The following is a 23,652-nucleotide window of genomic DNA, read 5'->3' on the forward strand; positions in this document are numbered from 1 at the left end:
GGAATAACCGCAAGCTAAAGACTTAGTCTCTTTGTGCCTTGAAAAGTTTTATAGACGACTTCATAAATTTAGCATATTTTGGGTGGGATTCCTTAGATATCTGAAAGTAAGGCAACTAATCGAATCTAATTATACACTCTACAACTCTAGTCACCTCACCTTAGACAAAAGATGTTTAGGATAGGTAGATGAATCAGCCTCTGGAGCTGCTTGTTTCATTCCACTGACTACAGATGATCCTTATATGTGGTTTACTAACTTAAATTCAGTGCCTAGCTTTTACAAGGCTGAAGCTACGTGGGTGAAACCTATCCTTGGTACTAATAAAGCAATAAACTATGTATACTCAACACTATTATGGCTGCTCATCCTCTGTCCTTCATTACATTAGAATATAGGGACTATCTCACCCTAGCTATAGGATTCCATAGTCAGATCTTAAGATCCAYGGAAAACACACTGGACCATCAGAATCGTGAATAACAGCGCAGCCGTGGCTTTGTACAGTGGTACACTGCATCAGGACATCATGCACAATGGTCAGCAGAGGTTCATGATACCCTTTACTAGAATATAGGGATCTGGTTTATCCAAAACGGTATATCCATGTAATCCAGAGTGGTTGTTCTACACCAAAGCGTTTGTCATGTCAAGGAACTAAATAACTGTCTGGAAGACAAACAGTCCCCAGAGGATGATGCTTAAGATCCCAAGTAAGTTCTAAAGAGAACAATCCATCTCTCTCTCTCTCCTTTATAACTGAGCAGTTTTCTGACACTGTGCAAGTCATTTCATCTCCTGTGACCTTGTTTCCATTCTCACTCTTTGTCTTGCTTAATTGTAATTAACTATTTTAGAAAAGAGACTCACTTAAACTATCTTTGTATCGTGTTTAACACAGTGGGGCTGAGATTTTAGCTGGGGCAAGCAATATTTAATACCAGTGATATTAATAATAATAGTAATTAAAGGTGCACAGGTGAAGTATATAAATACTTAACACAATATTGCTTTTTCAACTGCTTAGACATTGTAAGAATGGGAAATAAAGTGAGTAGGAAAGGGCGGTGAATCATTCTTGCTATAGGTATGTTAAAGTGTGAAGACAGAAAAGTAATTAGCAAAAAAATTAATTTCCCACACTTCTCTCTCCCTCTTTCCTCTTCTCTCTTCCACATCGTGTCACCCTCTTAGGTTTGGTTATGGCCTCGTACAAATGCTGACTCTTAGAGTGCACCATGGTCAGACTCATCGGAAAATTGATTACTGCCAGGGTGTAATTTGATTTTTGTGATCTCCATGAATATCTGGCATCAATAGATTGCAACGAGTGTATACATGATGAAAAGGACTTCCTTAGGACTTCCACGGTCGGCCCTGTCTCATGCCTGACACAGAGCCCAGGTGGAATTTAATCTAGGTCTGCAATCCTGAAGAAAACTGCTATTCCTTTCTAAGCAATATTTAAAACCATTCGAGAGATTAAGGCTGTGTTTGTTTGTTTGTTTTGATTTCTCTTTTTCTTCCTCCTGAAATTTACCCTGGGGATTTTTATAAAAGGCATTTTATAATGAAGCACTTCTTTGTTGATGAACAACTATACTAAATTCAATATCAGGTGTTTAAATAGGTCTATAAGGTTGGCAAGAGCCTTGGGAGTTAGTGGTTTTGAAAATATAAGAAAGGCAATGAAGCTCTGAGGAGGCTTTGAATATGGACAGGGAAAAAAAAAGTTGTATTCTCTGATTTTTTTCATRTATTCCTTAGTTATAATACAAATAAACTATGTCCAGGCAGGTTTACACTTCAGGCTTATTTACAAAAATGCAAAGTAAAAGTCTACTACAGTCTTTTAGACTTAATTGTGTTCTTTGGGCATATCTCTAAAAAGGATGTAGTATTAGCTAGGTTTCTAGCCTTCTGTAACAAAGATGTCTGTTCTGAAATTAAGATAAAAATTAACCTTAGTAATGGTTGGGAATCAAAATTGTGATATTCTGAGTTTTTAAAATTCTGGCTCAGAAAGAAAAAGTAAGATTTTGGCTTTCCCTAACAAATGAAAATTCTCTAAAGAAAAAGACTTCAGATCATTAAAGTATTTTCCTTGAATCCATCAAATGAATATTTCATCAAAGGAATATTTCACTTTATATGATAACTTTGATTGTTTTGGTCAAATTGTACTTTATTGTAACACATCTGATTTCAGCTATAAGGAATGCATTTTTTACAACACACAAAAAAAAATCTATATACAATATGCAACATATACATTGCACAATAAAGTCAATATTCTATTATTTTGAGCTGAAGGAAATGAACCAAAATAACACAGGCTGACATTTCTGAGGCAATATGATGAATTTTTCCCATTAAAAATAAGGTCAAAGTTAATATATGGTAAAAGTTATATCAGTTTTTTAAACTGCTTAACTTAGGCATTTTAGAGGCAATTTTCAAATCATTTAAATAGTACATACTTCAAAGGTATTTCTCCTTTACTTTTCCCATTTTCCTGTTTAAGTACTACTAGACTACCAGTGACAACATTCTTACTATTCTATATCTAGGAATGCTTATGACCACTCCTGTGGTGGGATCTTATCACGCTAGACACTGCCCAAACATTAAACTGGAACTTAGTCCTTAATTCAGATCCTTTAGCATTCCTGACAGTTATTTTTAGCTSTATTTTAGGTAGGGGAAATTATAGTTTGCAATTTTTCTTTTTCCTGCTAATATTTATCACAATTGTTTTCTGCTTGAATTGCATATTTAAAATTCTTACATTTATACCTTATTGTTCTAGGAAAAAGAGAGTATTTAATGTTCTGAATTTTTAATCCTATACTTACTATATCAATGCCCATGATGACCTGTGCCATGCTGAGACTGAACATCCTGCTGTATCATATTTCATAGCTGATAAGAGCCAACATGCATAATGATGAAAATTGGGTTGATGCAATCAGTCCAGAAAATGTTTTGGGCAGATTACTGGATCACAGAATTCAGCATCACCAATAGGGAGAAGCAAAGCAGAAATGTTATTACTGATAAAAAAATTGGGCAAGAATCACCTGGAAAGATTAAGAGAACCCATCCCTAATTACTTGGTGACATGGTATGTAGGCCACCCACAGCTGTAAAGTGGGAGATATAGATTCATGGTCTTCAGTCAGAAGGAACTGAGACTGGATTCCCAACATCTTCCATAAAGGCTCTAATGAGAGAACATTGCTGGCAGTTTGGGAATCAAGGCCCAACAATTAGCATTTTTTCCACAGGAAAAACATTCAGCAAAATAGTTGCAAACAGTTTGGGGGGACAGAAATCACCTTTTTTCCAAAGTATAAACTAACAATTAAAAACCAAGCAAACAAAATTCAGAGATGTTTCTTCTATATTCATCTAATTATATCTCATTGCAAAATTACGTCTTGCTTTATTTATGCTATCTCTATTGCCTTTGTTATTATCCTTCCATCCAGTGCAGCATTTTTAATTTAAGTATTCCACAGTGAGCCTATATCTTTTCCCAACTTTCTATCCAGTCAACAATATCCTTAGAAACCTTTGCAATATTTCTGTACTCTTACCAGCATCCTCAGCATTGTCCAGTTCAATGTCATTTGCAAATTTCATTAACATTGTTTACTCCATCTTCAGATCATTAATGAAGAAGCTAAATATGATAGATGACAGCATTTAGCACATCATATGAGGCCATCGTCTTATCCTCACTTGAGCATCTCACTGTCAAAAAGATTTTCAAGTCCTGTGACCATTTCACCATCTGCTGTTTGGCCACAAGGCTTCTATTCCACATCCTTCCATGGGAGCCCAGCATTCCAGAATAACTACATCAATTTTTTAATGCACCTGCTAGGCAAAACCTGTCTGCAGTGTAGCTGTTTGTATGCATTTTGGTGATATTTTTCCCTCTAGCAACTAAGCAAACAGTGGCAGTATGTAAAACGATAGTAGTGGACGAAAGCACATTTCCTTTAGTGTCAATGGCATACTTGAAATCATGGGGTTGAAAGGGTGCTTAATGGGGAGATCCAGCTAAATGAGCAGGATCAGTCTTCCTCAACGCTGTGAGTACTCATAAATCTGCCATATCAAATACCAATGTCGATCCTGCAAATGCTGAAACTTGCAATGTCATGCCGACTAGAAAATAACATCAGTTCCCCTCTACTCCATCCCTGCCCCCAGTGATGGCACTTGGGTTAAGGAGAGCCTTCCTGAAGAAAGTATATTTGCCCATGAAAAATACGGCATGGTTCCTAAACACACTGAAAGTAAGTATTATTCCAACAGAGAAAGAAGAGAGATCAAGCCTAATGCTCCTGCTGTCTTACTAACACAACATGGTAATATGGATTAATGAGGTGGACAACACTAATATCTTCATAGTAATCTGATGGACATTTTCCCACCTGTGTGAAACAGGCTGGCCATTTCAGTCCACGTCAAACTAGATTAATTTATTCATTCTTTGTGTTGTCTGAAAGCAGAATGGGGGGGSGGAGCTCAGTACTTTTTTTGCTTTAGTAGATAAATGTGCTATAGGAACGCTTTGCTGCTCTGATACTGCATCAGTCAATTAGATACTATGGGGAAAACGTTAATAAACCTATAACTAAGAGATAAGGAATTTGAGAACAAAATTTTCCCCAAACTGACTTTTTATTCTATGATTTATATACTTTTTTGGTTTATTTTACCTTATTCTGTATGCAGACAAATATAAAAATAATTTTAATGTCATGGATTACATAGACAACTCTCCCCCCCTCAAAAAATAAAGGAAGAAAGGTAAAAATGGAGGTTACTGACTGGAGATATCTTCAGCTTCAGCCGTTATTTTCCAGAAAGATTTCAGGCTAGATGTGATAAGAAATTTATCTATTTCACAAATAGGCACTGCAAAATATATACTTTTAGGTTCCTGATCTTTGTAATAGGATAGCTCTGTGCTAGGTATCCAAGCTCTCTGTATAGTATACAGATAGAACAAGATATTTCAGGATGTAAATCAGAAAATGCTCATGTCAAAAATACAGAAGAGTCTAAAGTAAATACAGATCGCACCATCTTTGTTTTAAGTATTATTGTGCACTTGGTTTCCCATGCTGAAAATAAACTGTTTTCTTTTAAGACAAGGGTAGAGGAGGAGACTACTCTTTTTATATCATAGCCTAGTATTTACGACATGCACCCAGGAACTACTGAAAAGTGAGACCTCACTCCTTCCTTAGCCTGGGCATATTCAAACACACATCCTTCAATTTCCAGAAAAGTGCCATAATCATCAGAGAATTACCTTTTTTTTTTTTGGTGGTGGAAGAGAGATAATGCACAAAAGGGGAAACCACCCCTATCCATCCTGTTAAAATGATCTCCCTGGTTAAAAAATAATTCAGGATTTGTGATTCATTGTGCAGAGAGACATCCCTAGGTGCTTGGAGACTAGAAAAGAAAGGCGTGATAAATGTTGACATTTTCAAATTTATGCAGCAGTTGTTTGAGGGTTTCAGGATTGCATTTTACTTAAGTACTAAAATTCTGCCTGTATCATGCTATAGCTTAGGCTACAATAGGTAAAGAAGAAGTCAGAGATTACAGCAGTTCATGATATATTCTCAAGTCATCTGGTTCATCTACAGCACTGAGGAGATAAACTGAAACAGTGTTGAAGCCTTTAATGGTTCTCCTAGAGAAATTTTGGTGTTTGGTGAAGTTCCAATAAACTGAAATAAGAAAACACTACCTATCTTGAAAAAGAAAGTGGGAGAAGAGCTCAGCCAATCTAATTTCACATTTCAATAAAATATTGCAACAAATAAACAATTGTCCATAAGAAATAGACAATTTCCTTTTGGTAGTGTAAAGAAAAGTCAATGTGTGTTCTTCAAAAATAATTCATATCAAGACAACCCTAGCATTCTTTTCAGAGGCTTTGTGAATGAGTGTCTATTTTAAAATCAGCAAATCTTTTGATTTTCTCACATAGGCATTCTTATAAGCACACTACAGAGATACGATGACAATTCTAGAATTCCTTATGATAGGTGTACAACTGATTTTAAAACTTTATTGAAAGGTTATTTCTCACTTATTAGCTTTCTAATAGGAAAGATATGCTGAATGGCCTTGTTAGAGATCTGTCTTGAACCCATTTTTAACTGATATTTCCAAAACTGATTTGAATGATGATAAGCCAAGTATGCTTATTAAATCTGTAGACAGTACCAAGCTGGATGCCACTGCAAGCAGACTGGAAGACAAAATTAACATTCAAATTATGCTGAGCCAAAAAGAAATAAGATCTGGAAAATCAATATGTATTTCAGTAGAAACAAATACAAATATCTACTCCTAGAACAAAATAATCTACCCCTTAATTACTGAGAATGGCTATTTCCACTCTACTCTGCTCAGGTGAGGTATCACATCACACAGTACCATGTCATTTCAAAAACAGCACATTCTCCTGGATGGGCAATGTTGGCAAATTGGAGATTGTCTGCATGAAAACCAGAAAAATGGTAAGAAGTTTAGAAAACAGGATCATCAAGGAAGTATTAAATACTGGGCTTGTTTAATTTAGAAAAAAAAGAAAATTGAGAGCAGACATGATGATCTTCTTCAAAACTGTTAAGGGCTTCTGAAAAGATTAATTTGAGAAGCTATTCTTTAAGTTTATATTTGATAGAATGAGATATAATGGGCTTAAATTGTAAAAGAACAGAGAAGAATAGATTAGAAGTTAGGGGAGAAAAACTCATGAAAGGACTACTTTAGACTGGAACAATTGTCTCAAGGAAGCCATGTGCTCTCCATCATTGTAAAGAGCTTCTAAAACAAGAATTATTATGGAATTATTTAATAACTAAATATTCTTTTGCCCTAGGGCAGCTTATTCTGCTCTAGGGAAGATGATTGGGCTACATGACACTTTGATGTCTCTTTCACCTATAATTTTTATTTTTCTGTGGCTAGGGACTATGGCTAGGCTATTCTGGGTCTGCCATTAGCTTTCTACCTTGTAGAATATGCATTTGGAGTAAACTCTGACTTGTGTGCAGAAGTATTTGAAGTTATCACAATTTTTTTAAATTCAAATATTTACATTGAAGAAATGTAAACAGATCTTTATTCTCATATGCCATTGGTGATAAGGCACACTTTTGATGTTGTTAACAATTTGTTAATTTGTTTGGAATTTGGAAATTTTGCATTAAAAAAAAACAATGAAAATACTAATAGTTTCCACCTTTTTTTTAATCAGATCTCAGCATCATTATATAGATTTTGGAGAGAATTAGGAAATGCCAGTGGATCAGTCAGGTTTAAAGCCCAAGAAAATTATCTGAAATAGTCCCAATGATTTTAGGAGGGTTTGGATCTTGTGTGTTCAAATATGAAAGGGCAGAGGTGAGGTAAAATACTTGAAAAGAACTAAAAATATTTATTGACGGAATTAACTTAATGAAATTCTGGAGATCATGGTTCTACTCTTGCCTTCACCCCTGGCCTCTTACTATCTTATCACTGTCCAAAAACTTGGGGATGGTAGTCTCCTACTTGGTTATGTCCATTGAAGTTAGTAACAGAAAATCACCTGTATCACTAATATAGTCATATGCACTTTTTAAATAGTCTTCTAAGAAGTAATCTTTGCTATCTGCCAAGGATAAGAAAGAATTATCCAACATCTTCCTAAAATGAGACTATCTCCAAGAAAATAGTTAATCACACAGTATAGGCCATCTCATCCTACACAGCATACTTTAAGAATCACTTATATGTCCCAAGAAGCTTCATATTATCCCCTTCAAAATCTTTTGACAAGSACTCCCGAGAAATGTAAACAGATACCAATTTGCCTTCCAGTTATTACTTTAAATATTCATGGATTCCTGATAGACCTTGCTGTGCTCAGAGTTCAAATCAGGAGAGTCATGAAACCCAGCCTTGTCCCAAATGAACATGTTGTATATGAATGTGCACAATCAGGTGAAATGAAATTAAGATGTTCTCTTAGGAGTAGCCTTACCATCATCTGCATTTGCTGCAGGAAGTATTAGGTGTTATTATTAGAAAGATGTTTGACATATAGAGTAACTGTTGTCATAATAAACATGATGGAGTTATTGTTACAACTAAGCAAATGTGAGCTTTTGTGGAGCAAATGCATAAGGTTTAATTCAGTTTATTACTTTATTCACGGTAAATATGTTACTCTCATTACTGTAATTATTGGAATTTCTCTTGATCTATAGTGCATTTATCCTCACACCACCAATGACAGGAAAATATGTTTATCTACATTTCACGTATGAAGAGATAGGGCACAAAAAGGGGCACTTACCAAAAAACGCAAGAGAAGTGAATGACCTCCAGAGTCCATCTAATACCTGAATTATATACTTCCTTTTGCAAAGTGACTTTTGGTAGTGCTCAGCTACTGGCATAACAGAATAGGACTTAAAATGTATTTCAACAAGGAACAGCTACAAACCATAGTTAAGAACTAATAATATAAGTGAAGACCACAGATATGTTCTAGGTTGCAAACATATGCAAGTATGATGTTGTTCACTTGTAGAAGGAGCCAAACCTTGCTGAGAAATATACTAATTAATAGAGCAAGCATGAACTGTGATTGGGTCCAAATGTCAGTTCAGCAACCAGAGGCAGTTGCAGTCCTTCATGGATCAAAGTTTTCCCACTGCAAAACTCTCTCCTTTTTGACAAAGCATTTACCTCCTGAATGGAGCAAATTCCAGTTTAAATACCAGCAGTCTCAGGTGCCCTCATTTCTATCTGAAAAAAAAAAAAAAAAAAAAAAAAAAAAAAAAAAAAAAAAAATTATAACCCTAAAGTGAATCTGCAAATGAAAGAGAAGAAAGAGCATCTCTGGGGAGGTATCTGAGGGAAATGTCTTAAAGTCAGGTGAATAGAAACAGCTACCTTCCAAACAGAAAGTAGAGCTGTTAATCTCTTCAGACTGAAAAGGAGGAGACCGGTCAGAGATGGCAGCATGTTTCAGCAAAAGCTGTGAAGCTTAAAATCCTTTAGCAGACTTTAGCATCATGGGGGACTTTAAATATCATTCCATGGACAAGACTGCAAAGCTCTAGTTGTACCCAGTTAGCAAAAAGGATCAGAGGTGATCAGTCTTCAAGGAAATGCACAGAAAAAATTGTTTTGAGACTGTTCCCTGTTCTCAGGTAACAACAGTGTTTTAATGAGTCTTTCTTTTATAGTTATGAAGTGATAATTTTAAAAGGAAACAGAAGTGAGGTATATTACACTGCAGAACTAGGTCATCATTTTCTTAAGGGAATGATTGAATGAAACTTCACTATCAAGCTGATTTTTCTGAGTGCTCTTAGATGAGGAGACGATGAACAGATATATTTAAATTAATTAACTACAGTTCTGGTATGTTTTGTGTGTGCTGTATTCTTAATTCACTAAAACGATTTAATTGTTAGTTATTTAAAAGGAGACTTAATGAATGGAGCTGAACTAAAAAGTTTTCCATGAAACCTTCTTGTTGGAAAATACCTAGTAGCTAAAACTCAAAAACATCACAGGAAAGAGAACAATTAATTTCTTAATTTAAAATGCTGAATTTCTTTTTAAATGTCAAAATATTTCAGTTAATCATTTTTGAAGTAAAAATAATCTGGTTTCTCAGTCCAGAATATTTATTTTCTTTTAAAGTTAAATTATAGAAAGTGATGAGGTTTACCGTTAAATGATAAAACGATCCATATCCAAATTAAATATTTTGAGATCATGTAAATAAATTCTGTCAATTGGATTGAATTGTATTGAATTGAATTTTAAGAGGATTAGAAGGGAAGGTTTTTTGTTTGACTAATATTTTTGAGATTCTGAAGACATTTCTTGTCCTCAAATCTAAAAAAGTAAAAATCTCAAAAATGTTTACAGAAGAGGAAATTGAGTTTGCAGCTAGTGTGATGTTGTGGTAATTTATGCTCCTTTATATTGATGTCTCTTTAATTGTATTATCTTCATCTTTCAAGCCACAAGTGATATTGGGACCCCTTTTGGGTCTGTGTTTTGTGAACACTTAGCAAGAGATAAATGCTGTTCAATTAATTTACAGTTTGCATAAAAAAGATGAACATCCAGACRAGTAGATATATGAGCTGCCCATGATCAGGTAGATAGTAAAGGACAGTAAGAATAGTAAGGACAGAATCCTAACTGCAGTCGTGAGTTTTTTATAATTTTTTTTAAGGCCTTCAGCTGTTAGACCATACACTCTGAATTGCTTTGAGGTTGTCTGTGCTCAAGGAAGGCAGGTAAAATAGTTTTAAGGGTGGAGTAGGCAGTTTTCTTAAATTAATCACATCAAATTTTTGCCCCATGCTGTGTTGTTTGCTAGCTCTTTGAGACCTCCCCAAGCCCAACCAACATTACCCAGCTGCTTTGCTTGTGTAGCCGCTTCTTCAGAGTAACGTTGTGTTGACATGATTGCTTAGGTCTACATGAGGAGCAAAAGATGTATCTTCTTGACATGTCCTGCCAAAGAACGTAGTCTTGCAGGAAATCACCTCTCTTCTGGGAAAGTTAATTACATATAACAAGGCATATTTTCATCAAGGGGTCTTCCATCTCAGCTGCCTACGACAGTTCAGTAGTGGCCCTGTGAAGAAGCCGCTTCCTCAGTTACTGCTTCAATGTGCAGCTCCAAATGAGGCACAACACTGGAAATATAAAGTGGTGCCACGCTGATGGAAGCCTATTCAGAGCTGCTCCAGATTTATTTCATTCCACAGAGCAGCTTTTGGCTACTCTTCTCCAGACTGTTAGAGATTAGTTTTAATAAAATATATAACCTTAAAAAAAAAACAAAAAAAAAACCCTCCAAACCAGAACACATTTGCATGAAATTGAGACTTTTGGATTGAACAACTTATAAAGAAAGAACTCAGAGGCCTTGAACTTACCATCTAGCACACAAGGTAATTGAAGTTGAGCAGCTCAGTCCCAGAGCAATTATTAAGAAAAAGATCTGGTTGGAGACATTTAAGTGAAATTTATTTTGAGGAGAAATGCTGATTTATTAAAAGAGAGAAAGATTTTAATGCCAATGACAATCCCTCTTGAAAGAAAACCTCTAAAAAAAGGCATATTTCAACAGGCTACTTTCAAAATTACTTTTTTATTTTATTTTACAAGTTTTATGCATACATATATATTTGTATATATATATTCCCATTTAAAAATTATCAAAATAAAATATTTTAATGAGATGAAAATAGGTTATAGTTCTTTAGTTTTTTAGCACATACAGGCAGCTCCAAGATTTCAGGCACATTGGATTTGATTTCATTTGATTTGTACCTTTTAGAATGAAACTTGCCACCCTTCCCATAGAACAAAAAATTCAAACTCTGCACAGTCCTATTTGCAGACAGAACTGCATCAGGAAGACTGTGATTACATCATGTTATCTCAGAGGCATAATGTGGTTGCTGTAGTTGCTCAAAAAACAAAAACAAATGGTATTATGTCCTTATTCTTAGCAGTGACTAAACTTCAGGAGGCTCATGCAATCACAGCTGTTAAATGTGGACAATATCTAGAAGGTACCAGCTTATCTCTTGTTGTTTTGCCATAATTAATTTTAAGTGTAACAGTCAAAGATGCTTCTAACATTCCCATTTGGGAAACTATTCTACACATTCATATCCTTGACTTTCAGGAAGATCATCTTGATAATCAGCCAGCACGTTGCCTTTCATAAATTTCCTCCATTACTCCCACATGCATTTTCAACATTATACCTACTTAGATTTTTTTAGGTATTTCTGGCAAAGTTCATCCTATTGATGCCAATAAAAGCTAGTAAAAAATGCAGCTCTAAATTCCCTGTACTGCTTGCAAAACATCTACTGAGAAATTTAACCTGACTTGGCTTCTTTTGTGTGGCTCAGATACAGCATAGAATATTAGTCTGTTTTGCGCTTCCCTGTCTGTAAAAATGATGGTAGTACTTCTGCTTCAATAAATATGTTCTGTGATAGGTAGGATTATTACCAGCTAAATAAATGACATAATACATTTCTTCAATTTCACTTGAGCTTCCTCTTTTACTTTGTGAATTTTCACTGCATGTTGCTTAGAGCAATTTTACATCCTAAATCTCTCTGAAAGTCTGGTTCCCATTTATGTTCACTGAAACTCTCTTATAGACCAAACAATTATCTGATAACAATTTGCATATTCAGATAATGATAAAAAGGCTCTTATATTAAAAAAAAAAAAAAAGTGTAACATCCCAAAAATCCATGGGGAGGAGAAAATGCAGCTCATTATTCCATTAGACCGTAGGGACTTTATTATCTCATATTGATAACCTTTAGTGTGATAGAGAAGATGTCAGTGTATTTTGTTGGGTTTTTTACTAAAAACCTTGTTGTTTTACTGTGTAATGCAGATAAGAACTTAACGATTTATGTTCAGATAGTTTAATTGGCTCAATTGCTGGGCAAGAGGAGTAGCAAGAGCAGCCTGCAGTTTGTCTGACCCTTTTCTATCAGACTGGAGTATTATTATGTACTGTACTATATTAAGCTTCATCTGGAAAAAAAAGCACAATCTGTTCCTTTTAAGCTTCTTAATAGTTTCTAGTACTGATTCATTGGAAGTGGAGCTAACAGATTGTTATAGTTAGACTGTAGGTAGGGATGCATATGCTTTAGTTTAGAACAAAATTCCAATCTGTAGAGCGATAAGTCTTCTGGATGATGATGTAATCAATGTTTTTTTTAAACATGCAGAGACATATGGGAGCATCATTTGAACTGGGCTTAGGGCCAGACCTGCAGGTAGGCAACACCCAGGATTCAGGCTGGCATTTGAAAGAACCCAGTTCCCAGTTGTTGCCGTAAGTATAGGACATATTTCTAAAAAGCATCAGTTAGCAACTCTGATTATGCCACTGACAGACAAAATTTCAAGAGCTGAGGAGCATCCTGCGCTACCTCCTCCAGCAGAACCAGTCACAGTGTAGAGGTGCTGGCTTCCGAACACAGACATGGAGATGGAGTCTGGTGGGGGGTGAGGAACYGAATATAGATGGACTACATTTCATGTCAGTTTTATTTTGTGTTGTTTTGAGAGCCTTTCGTGCTGAATTGGAATGAGCCAACTAAAAGCAAATTAATCCTTCCTTTCTGTTTAATTTTTGTTTAGGATCTTTTATTACATTTAGAAGTGGAACAGATAGATTCATAGAAAGTAGGCAGCTTTGTCCCATGGGTCTCGCAGACTAAGTCACTTTGGTTCTAGGACAGGGCTTCTGAAAGAATTTTCACTTGAAAATGAAACTAAAAAATTCCTCTTCTGAGACTCGGTCCTTGTAAGTCTCAGCCTTGTACGTTCACATGTGCAAGTTCAGAAATCTCTGTGTTCTTCTCCTTTTGTCATAGCCCTGGCTGAAAACGGGGAACTGGCCTCTGAGTAGAACCTGTCCCTGCTCTAGCTGTGGCAGTTTTGGTACTGCTACTGTAGAAAAGTCACAACTGAAGAATCAAACATCCACGAGGAACCTAGTGCCATACAGACAGCATGGAGATGCTCTCCCGCTGAGAACCTCTTATCTCATCCTCAAGGAAAAGGGAAAGGAAATATGATGTAATGCAATTTCTCCAGCTTCCTACACCCATTCCCTATTAATGCTGCATCTGTACCTTCATGCACACACAGGTTTTCCACAGAAAGATAGCTCAGAGTAAGGTATAAGGGAATTTAACAGAAAAGAATTATTTTTTACGTCAAGGAGTGTTCATTATCCCCACAGTATAGCTCGGATTAAATATACATACCTCATCAAACCTCTTCCACAACCAGGGAATCACTATGAGTAATTAATTAAGTAGAGTTTAATCAGCAATGATCATGACAAGAGCTCCACTGGTGTATTTGTATGAGCATCTTGAAACAAAGCTGCTTTCTGTTTTCATCAAAACTCCCTTGAGCTCATGACATGCAGCTCTAGTTTTCCCAGTTGGAGAACTCAGTCACTTTCAGATTTAGAATGTCAGGATGTTTTTCTTCCAAATGCTAAAAACGAAGCACTTTGTTAAGTACCCTTGGTATTTTAGCATGTTTCCTCTCACTTTAGATGAGGCATTGCTTTCTGTGTGGTTTCACAAAATATCTCTGCCCTGATAAATGATAAGATCATGTTATTTGTTCCAGAGCAACATTTATTTGACTGTAAAAAGAGTTAATGCACTTCATGTTCATTGCAAGAACTACTACTTTTTCAGTATTGTTAAACCTACTCTCAGCTTTATAGGAAGCCTCAGGGTAACAGTTTGTACATTCATAACACTTTCAAACAAAGGGTTCAGTGTTTGAAACACTGAAGAGATCTAGTTCTGTAAGTTACTTAGACCTGACTGGGAATTTTCCATTGACATTTTTTGACAGAAAATTAAGCCTTCAGAATTTCGATTTCTTTGTGCTATACCATGGAATATTTTTACTTCAAACTTATGCAAAATGTTCCATGGCAAAGTTAGATAGGCTGCTTTTTTGCTTTTTCTTTTTTTACTTTCTGTTAGGAAAAGCAAAACAAAACATTTAATGTTGATCAAGATTGACCTAAGTGAGAATACTTTTAAACAAAGTAGTGAATTTCCTGTCAAACAGCTTAATTTTAATTTAGATGCCCTCAGGGCCTCATGGGAGTTATAAGTGACCGACCCCCATTTTTCCTTCATTCTGAGTTCTGAGGCTCTACTACATCTTTCATGATGCACCACATCTTTGCCCTGTAGTTGAACTGCTTCAGTGTCTTGTGGGAATCACYTGATGCTGATGTATCACAGGAAATGTAGCTTGCTCTCGGAGCATGACACATGAGGAAGCACTGGGAACCTGATTTACAACTCCCAGGAAGCACAGCAACAACTGAATTTAAAAATCCTATGACATTTTGTCCAGGCACTATTTGCATAGTAATGGATTTTCCATTGGGTCTAATCACAGCAGAGAGGAAAATGAAAGTTGGTACGTGTTRGCTAAGGAGATCAGCATTCAGACTGTTGTTCTGGTTGAGTACCATTTGGAAATCTCATAAGGTCTCAGTGATTCATTCCTGATATGAAATGAAGAGAATGGTGTTTCCTTTCTTCCACTCTTTGTCTCTTTCGACTATTCACATGGTAAGATCTTCAAACTGGAGACAATGTCTTTAATGCTCATATACGGTGCTGAGTCTAATTCAGCCTCTAAACTCTAGCACCAGAGTAATAGGGACAATTTCACAGATGGGCACACAGAGTGCCTGGTGGATCCAGTGCCCAAGGTCACAAAAACAAATGAAGACACAGACAGSCAGCTCTTCAATTCTCACTACTTCACATGTATTTTCACTGTCAGTGCTTTTATATCCTCATGCTGATAGGCAAAGAAAGTTTTTCCTTACACGGTTTCTTTTGCTTACGAACTGACAGAAATAAGTGAAGGATAAACAGTTCCTTGGAATGGAATTACCTTAACACTCAGTCTTATTAATTTGTGTTTCTGTGGAATACTATTCAGCAGTTAAGTCAGTATTTTGGAGAAGAGAGAGTTTCTACCTTAAAGGCCTTCTGATTTAAATGAAACAAGAAACAGATTTAGAAAGCCAGATGGAGGAGCACAGGGAAGGAAAAGGACAGTCTTGATCGGTACAATTGTCAGTGATATCAGTATATCCACTGTTTAAACACCGTGATTTTTCTGTAGTCCTGTCAGGGAAGAAATTTTCTATGATGATATAGAATAAAGAACAATAAATGTATCTATTGATATTAATTGCCAACTTTTCCAGAGGGGAAGAATAGCTTGAAAGAAAATATGAAGATTCTCCCATTGGGTTGATTGACATTTAATTGAAAAAACAAAACCAAAAACAAACAGAAGTACATTTAGTTCACCTGTGATCCTGTGATCTCTGTAATGCTAATCTTCAGTTTTGCCACACATTCTCCTGAGTCACCAGAAGAAATTTCATCACAGGATAACTTTTACCTTTCAGTGTACTTAAAAGATAGTTGGTGTTCAGGCTGCATTACAAAGTCATGCTGTTTTTAGTCATTGTTTTGTTTTGCATATATTCAAAACGCTACACCTAAAAATACATTCTGAACATTTGTTTCTAGATTTTTGTAAGTAAACCCCAGAGCAACTGACCACATTCAGTCAAGAGAATCAGAAGGGAGCATGTAATTTATACATACATTGTTGTAGCCATTTGGGACCAGATACACACAAGCATTCAGGTGCCTAGCAGCCTTTGGTTCCAATAGAGACACAGAGACCTAAACAGAATTGAGGTTCCTAAAAAGCTTTGCTGATCTTGACTTAAAAAAAGGATAGATAAATTAAAATATTAATGTTATTTTGTAAAGATTGGCACACTGATCTCTCTGCAAATGCATTATGTATCCTTTAAATTATTTATTGTTTCCAAAGCAAGAAAAGCTTCTGAAAATCTTAACATGTGCATATGCGTTTCTGTTTGCATTTAGGAAACTATGGTGAAAGTGGAATGGAAGCTTTCAAAGACATGTCGGCCAAGGAAGGGATCTGCATCGCACACTCCTACAAGATCTACAGCAATGCTGGTGAACAGAGCTTTGACAAGCTGCTGCGAAAGCTACGAAGCCACCTGCCCAAGGCAAGAGTGGTCGCCTGCTTCTGCGAAGGCATGACTGTGAGAGGGCTGTTAATGGCTATGAGGCGCCTGGGACTCGCTGGAGAATTTCTGCTGCTAGGCAGGTGAGTAATATTGTGTAATTATAGCCAGTCTCTTTTGTGAGTAGTGCAAAATGAAAGATAGTCCAGTCGAGCAGGCATAAAACRCACATGCTGATGGTCTCTCCTAGACATGCACATATCCAAAAGACAGAAAGTAGCATCAGCCATGTCTTAGTGGTACATATACAACAGGCATGCATCATTCTCAAAGGTACTCCAGACAAACACAAGTCTGTTTAGCCGGTCTTAGCATTGTGTAAGGGAAGACCGACACACAAGCATTTGGTTTATGTCATCTATTTTATTCGCATCACTTTTACCCACATCATGTAAATATACAGCCTGAAGCTATACCTCCTTCGAGTTACATTGTTTTAAGAACTGATCTGACTTCTGGGTCAGGTGTCTTCAAACAGGCCTCTTCAAAAGGCAGAGACTGTTAACCACCACCTTTTCTCCTGGAGCAAATGTGCTGATCTGTGCCTACTGTCCTGAAGTCAATGTATATGTGATCCTTTCTCTTATGTGGAGCTTGATAATAATGACATTCTGTGACTCCAGTGGTTCCTTCCCTAACTACCAAGGGGAGAAAGGAAAACTCACTCAGATGCATTCATCCAGCAGGAAAAGACTCTGGGCTAGTTTTGCAGGGAAATAAAAGATACTGATGTATTTTACGGGGATCTTTGTATTTGCCACATATCAACAAATGGACCCTGAGATGAGATAAGAAAAACAGAGTGTCTCGACCACAAAATGGAGTCCACCAGCAGTCAGCTAATGTGCTTTGATGCCTTTCCGGTGTGTTGATATTAGAAGGATGACCTTATGAACAGTGCAGGAACAGGAATAAAATGGTGTCAGTGAAACTAGCTGCCTTGATAAGACCCTCAGAGCAACATGTAAGGAGTGCAGCTCTGCCCAGCTGACTTGGAAGCTGTGATATTTAGACTCTTTTTGCTGGTAGCACATCAGCCTCTGTTCACAAACCATTCTGTGGTATACAGCTGCCCTTCCACCCCGGGCAAAGGAGAAAGCAGACAGATGACAGTAGGAAACCTACCTCCCTCATTATTCTTTGGCGCCAGTCTGCTTTTTTGGTAGTTTGATATGTAAATTGCTTACTTATTTCTCCATCTTACAGTCACCATGACTGCCCTTCTTTTCAAATGCATTTGCTCTGTAGGTTCTTCTATGGATCATATTGATCTTTTTCTAGCCTGACTTCTGAAGGGACTACAGCCCTTAGGGTGAGAATCACCTAAGCATGTTAAGATATCTCCTTTTTATGCCTTTCCATGTGAGCTAATTGTCAGGATTGTCATTATAGTCAATGGAGAAAAATAAGATCTTCTTAGGCATTATTTGTAATGAAGATGTTTAAAGTAGCTCAGAGGAATCACGTTCTAGAAAAGGACTTGCACAGAGACTTTCTAGATGACCAGCTTAGTTGGAAAAGCCTACTTGCTAGCAATCAAGAGTAAAGAGGAACAAGTGCCACCTCCACTATCTTCATCTGGAACTGTTGCCAGCTGAAAGACCTGTGCTGTCTTCTTCTCCCCTAAACACAAGAAACTGTCACTTCGCTGCAGCACCTTGCAAATTCAGAAGCACTGAAGTATCATTTTCAAAAGCTACGGTGTCCCTTAGCTCCCGCAGATTCCAAACCACACTTAATTTTGTATGGGATTTACTTACGCACAACAGCGCTAGAATTAGCCCTCAGAGATCCTTTTATGATTAAGGACTTCAGGAACTGGTGACTGTGAGTAAGACTGGAACAACACAGCTTAGAGCTCTTCAAAAAAGCAGGGTCTAGAGAGAACTGGCTTTTTTTCAGCGAAAAAATATCTGTTTCTAGCTGTAGTGGGAATTGCCACGCCTAATTATAAAGAGAGTTGTTATTCAGTATGTTACTTACAGTCAGTATAYTGAAAGTGATGGTTCCCTTCAAAAGTCAAAACTTTAAACTCTTTGGAGTTAAAACAAACAAATGAAAAAAAAAACCCTTTTCAGCTCTATGTGGGTCCTTGTCTGTGGCAATATTATACAGTTTATTTATCAAAAACATGGCAAGAAATAGAAGTGTTCAGAAAGAAAGGAAAAGAGAGGTGTAGGGAGACCTTTTCCATCTTTTCTATTGACAGACACTGAAATTCCAAGGTAATGGCTGAGAAGTGGCCACTCAGACATAGGTTAACCTGTCCCCGACCAGTAGCTTCTGGGGAGCAGATATAAATCAATTGCATCAGCAACAGGGCTGTCACTCAACCRCAACATTTCTATGGCTGAATCAGACAGCTGAGGACAGCTGGAGCACAGTATTCCCTCTATATATGTCTCTGCCCTTCAGATCTAGAAGAATCCCATCTTCTCTCAGTAAGAACTGTTCAGATCTGGTATTAAAAACAGCTATTAAGCAGACACAAAACATCCAGTTTGGCCTGCTAAGGACTTTTGCTTTGCTTTTAGCCACCCTTAGTCAGAAGTGAGAACTTGTTTCAGTTCAGCAAGACTCATGTGCAGAGTAGAGGAGGTTGTGGAATGGTTATTTCTGTTCCACAGAAATGTTCGTTCTCTCAAAAGTGTTCTCCTTTTGCTATGTGAGAATCTCTAGGCTTCTCAGGAGGAGGGGAAAAAAAACAACAAAAAAAAACAAAACAGGCAACTTGCAGAAAGGCTTCTCGACATGGGTGGGAGGTGGGATGTATGACAGTAATGCCTTTGTCCCCTGATGGCCTAAGATCCTGCAGGGATTTAAAGCTGCATTTCCCAGAACCCAGGCGTGCTGAGGGGTTCTCTCGGTTTCAGCTGTTTGGCTCTATTTGCTATGAATATGTAATGGTTGGTCCAGAGCTAGGTTGATTTTGTGGAGCAAAGCCTAAGGCACTCACCTGGGATAGACTTGACACGAGAACTAGGACAAACTTACAACCAGAGTATATTGAGGACTTTTTTGTGCATTATTATAGAGGGGTTTTTAGGAAGAGCTTGATCCGAACAGATGGTTCAAACCACTCAGAAGGGAAGAAGCTACTTCTAAATAGCTAAATAAAAGATGGATCATGCAGCTAATTTCTCTTGCAAAGCTACACAGGAAAGGGGAGTAGGATAAAATGTATTCATGCTCTGGAGTTGCACTGGGCTGACCATTAAACTAAGATTATAATAAGACACTGTCACTAGAAGGGGGACTGCCTATGGCTGAAGTGGATTGGTCCACACAGAAAACTTCATCTACTAATGGATGCTTATTTGGTCCCCTACAAATGCATTTTGCTTCCCCCGACTTCTGTGAAATAGAGAATTATTATTATTTTTTTTAATGCATAACAAGAACTAAATTCCAAAAGCCACACAGTAGCTCCATGGCTTGCCACAGGTATTCATGTTTTCCACTTCCTCTAGTCTTTTTTCTTACATATCTCATTTTCTTTTTTTCGCCTAAATATTTCCAACTGAAGCCTTGCACAAATAATGATAGGTTTGGAGGGTATGAATTTCATGTCACCTGTTTTATGCTCCACTAAACAGAAAACGGAGAGGCAAGAAATGTACATATCAAATAAATCTAGACACTTGTAGAACCACAAGGGGAGTAGAGGGAGGAGAAAAGATATCCTTCAGTAAAGGCTTTGCTCTTGATGTGCTGTGCAGTTCCTGAAATTGCACTGTCTGCCTGTGACGGAGATGAAAGATGGTGAGCCATTAGTGACTGTAGCATTCCAGAGCTTTTTGATTCATGGAAAACATTTTAAATGCTCAGCAAATATTTACCTCATGCACCTTGAGGAATTGGACTTAACCTCAAATAAAAAGGTGAGTGTGTTAACTTTCAAGTGTGAAGAAAAGTGCTTTTCTTAACCTAACCGTTATTCAACTTAATTGGACAGCAGACTGCATCCATCAGTGCTTATTACTTCTGGCATCCACAGGTCACATGCCAGGAGATATCCTTACAGATAAAGTTGATTAGAGAATAAATAATACACTCATAGAGCAGCATAACTGACTTTGGAACATATTTCGGAAAGAAATATGGAGTATTAATTGTGTAGATAAAACAATTTGGTTTTAGCTGATTTTCAGCTGTTTCTTATTGTATTAAATAGTTGGCCCATACAACTATTAGCCACAACTGAGCTTTTGCACATCGACTACATCTGTGCTAGATAAAATAGGGTCAGAGAATAGACTGCAGTACTGGATATTTTTTGATGCGCTCCATGACATTATTTTAGCCTGTAGCAACTAACACTTCTGACAGGACCCAGACATGGTGCTGGTGACAGCACTCTCAGGGATTGCTCCCATGAGGCAGTTTGGACACAGATACTCTGTTCTGGGGTCAAAGAGTGTTAAGATATATGGATGCAGGCCTTGCCATGCCTTTTACCTCCAGACCTGAGAACTGTCCCTGCTTTGTTTTATTTAAAAGTGTAAAGTAGCTATGGTATAAACCTACAGAACAAGAGACGGGATCTTTTGCAAAGGAGTTGTAATTCTAAATGGGATATAGTAGGGCTTCTCCTAACTTAAGGAGAGGAGAGAAAGAGGGAAATGAGATGGGAAAGTAGAGGTATATAAAAATTACTTACTGAAGGACTCCAGCTTCCAGTTGACATTCCAAAGGCAAGGTTGATCTGCAATGACTTGCTTTTCTCTGTATGTTGCATATTCCAGTGTGTGTATCACATATCAGATAAAACTAGTATTAACTACCTTGTTTTGAGAAAAGAAAAATTAATTAGGATGATCTGGAGTTTCTTTTGTATAAAATGACAAAATGAGACACACAGTCAAAAAAATCCGGCAGAGATGGAAATGGTTCCTTGAGTTCTGGTACTGATTCTTATTTTCAAYCTTCCAATCGGAAAAACATGGCCAAAATTCATCAGTCAGAGTTATTTTGTAAGTCAGATGTTAGATGTTAGATATTTATTCAACTAAGGGCTTCTATAAATGTTACTATATTGGATCTTGGTTGCAACATCTGCAGCAGAGGGATGAGAAATCCAGAATTACAGGTCATCCCACAGAATTTCCACGCTTCCTTGAAATGCAGTCAGGACCTGGTGATCTCTTCCATAAATGTCCTGGCAAAGTCTAAGGATCATGTTGTGCATTTTCAAAATTCACTAGATTCTGTGATTTGTAAGAGTCCAGCTAGGCTGTGTGCAAGGATAGGGAAACCCTSCTGAGCATGCTATGGTTGGCAGAGGGCGTCCAACTGAAGGTGAGTAAGGGGAGGAACACCTATTCTAGCAGTGTGATGATCACAAGCAATTCAAGCGTGTTCCTGCAAGAGTGTAGAAGGCAGCTCAGGAAAGGCTTGATGTTGAGCAGCATAGTGGTAGTAAGAATGAATCAACTATTAGGAAATTGTATTCAGTATTAGTGCCTATTCTTCTCAAAACAACACAAGTATTCTTTAAACTTCAAAAATCACTTCCCAAGTCCTGGTTCTCTGCTAATAAAAAATATCTATTTAGCTCCTGTGGAGATAGATTGGAGGAAATTATTATTGATTCTGAGGCTCTCAGACGTTGCAGCAAAAAGGGCTAAGTAGAAGGTGAGTAGTAGGAATGAAGATAAGGAAGAAGAATAAAATGTGGAGGACCATTTGTTCCAGAAAGTCCCAAAAGTAGTTTGACAGATAGGAAACTCAGCTATGCCTGAATAAAATCTGGTTAGCAACCAAAAAGGGCTAATATTGCTGAAGGAAAATTAAAGCAAGATACATGAGCAGAGGGAAATGATTTCCTTTCAATAATTTAAAAAGAGATCTTTAGTGAAACTTACAAAAATGCCTGCTGGATGAAGAAAGATCTCACCACAGACGACGTAATAGTTTCCCGCTTGAAAGTGTTCTGGTTGGTGCATGTGAATGCTGTAGTTAATATGCTTTTTCTGTGTTTGTACAAGTCCAACTGTTGAGAAATTTCTATGAAATAAATGAGGATATGAAATTCTGCAGAACTGAAATACGCTCTAAATTCATTTTTTGTTATTTCTACTGCTTCAGGGAAAAATAAATCAGCCAAAACTCTTCTGTCTAGAATATTTCTAACAGGATAGCCTTTGACAAAAATGTGGAAGCTAAATACAGTATATGTATGGAGATTTCTTCTCTGGGGATAAAATAAGCAGGTGCAAAAACACTTTCAGAGAACAATCATGCAACTTCATCTCTATCCCCCAATCTGTATGAGGAGTCTGCTCCCTTTTTGTTCAGTCCATCGTGGATAGGAGACTGCTACAGACTCACCTGAATGCTGTTGCCTCTGACACAACTCTCTGCAGCCCACTCATTTATCTCTGAGTTCTCTTGTTCAGGCATCAATGTGTAGCCCAAGAGGCAGCTATCATATTATACCTAGTAATTAAATGCACTGTAATTAGCAGTATTAAGTCAGAATCTTCACTGCCACCCAAAAGACAATGAACTTAAAGTAAAATGAAGGTTTGCTTTTCTAGAGCTGCGAAGACGACTGGGGAAGTGAAAAGCTGTCTCCCCTCTTATACCCAAACAGGATCCTTAGTCAGAGGTAAAGCAGGGTTGGTGCATCACATACTAGAGGGTAAAGAATGACTTGGCTGTGATGCAGTCTCGCTTTATCTGGCAGCTTTATAGCTCAGAGGCCCCCAGGTTTAGTAATAGCATCTCCCAGCTGTGTTGGGCTGTGGAAGGAAGCAGCAAAGTGGCTGGCCAAGGCCATTTGCGTAGAAAGGAGTATTCACTGCAATGCAGGTACCCCAGCCTGGGAATTATATGCAGTATGTCAAAAATGGTGCGATCAGCAGAAATTCTTTATTTCTCTGGTATGAACCACAAAAGACTAA

The 23,652-nt window shown here is 37.3% G+C and overlaps 1 protein-coding gene across 1 annotated transcript in view; it reads left to right on the top strand.

Annotated features, from left to right (window-relative positions):
• The first annotated feature begins 4,285 nt into the window (after positions 1-4,285).
• Positions 4,286-23,652, top strand: part of GRM5 (glutamate metabotropic receptor 5) — a 162,919-nt gene continuing 143,552 nt past the window's right edge. The window contains exons 1-2 of the mRNA XM_026087147.1: positions 4,286-4,307; positions 16,581-16,830. Of these exons, the coding sequence (XP_025942932.1) occupies positions 4,286-4,307; positions 16,581-16,830 (272 nt within the window). The remainder of the gene's footprint in view (positions 4,308-16,580; positions 16,831-23,652) is intronic.

Source organism: Apteryx rowi, unplaced genomic scaffold (genome assembly GCF_003343035.1).
Source record: "Apteryx rowi isolate R43461 unplaced genomic scaffold, aptRow1 scaffold_705, whole genome shotgun sequence".
NCBI lineage: Eukaryota > Metazoa > Chordata > Aves > Apterygiformes > Apterygidae > Apteryx > Apteryx rowi.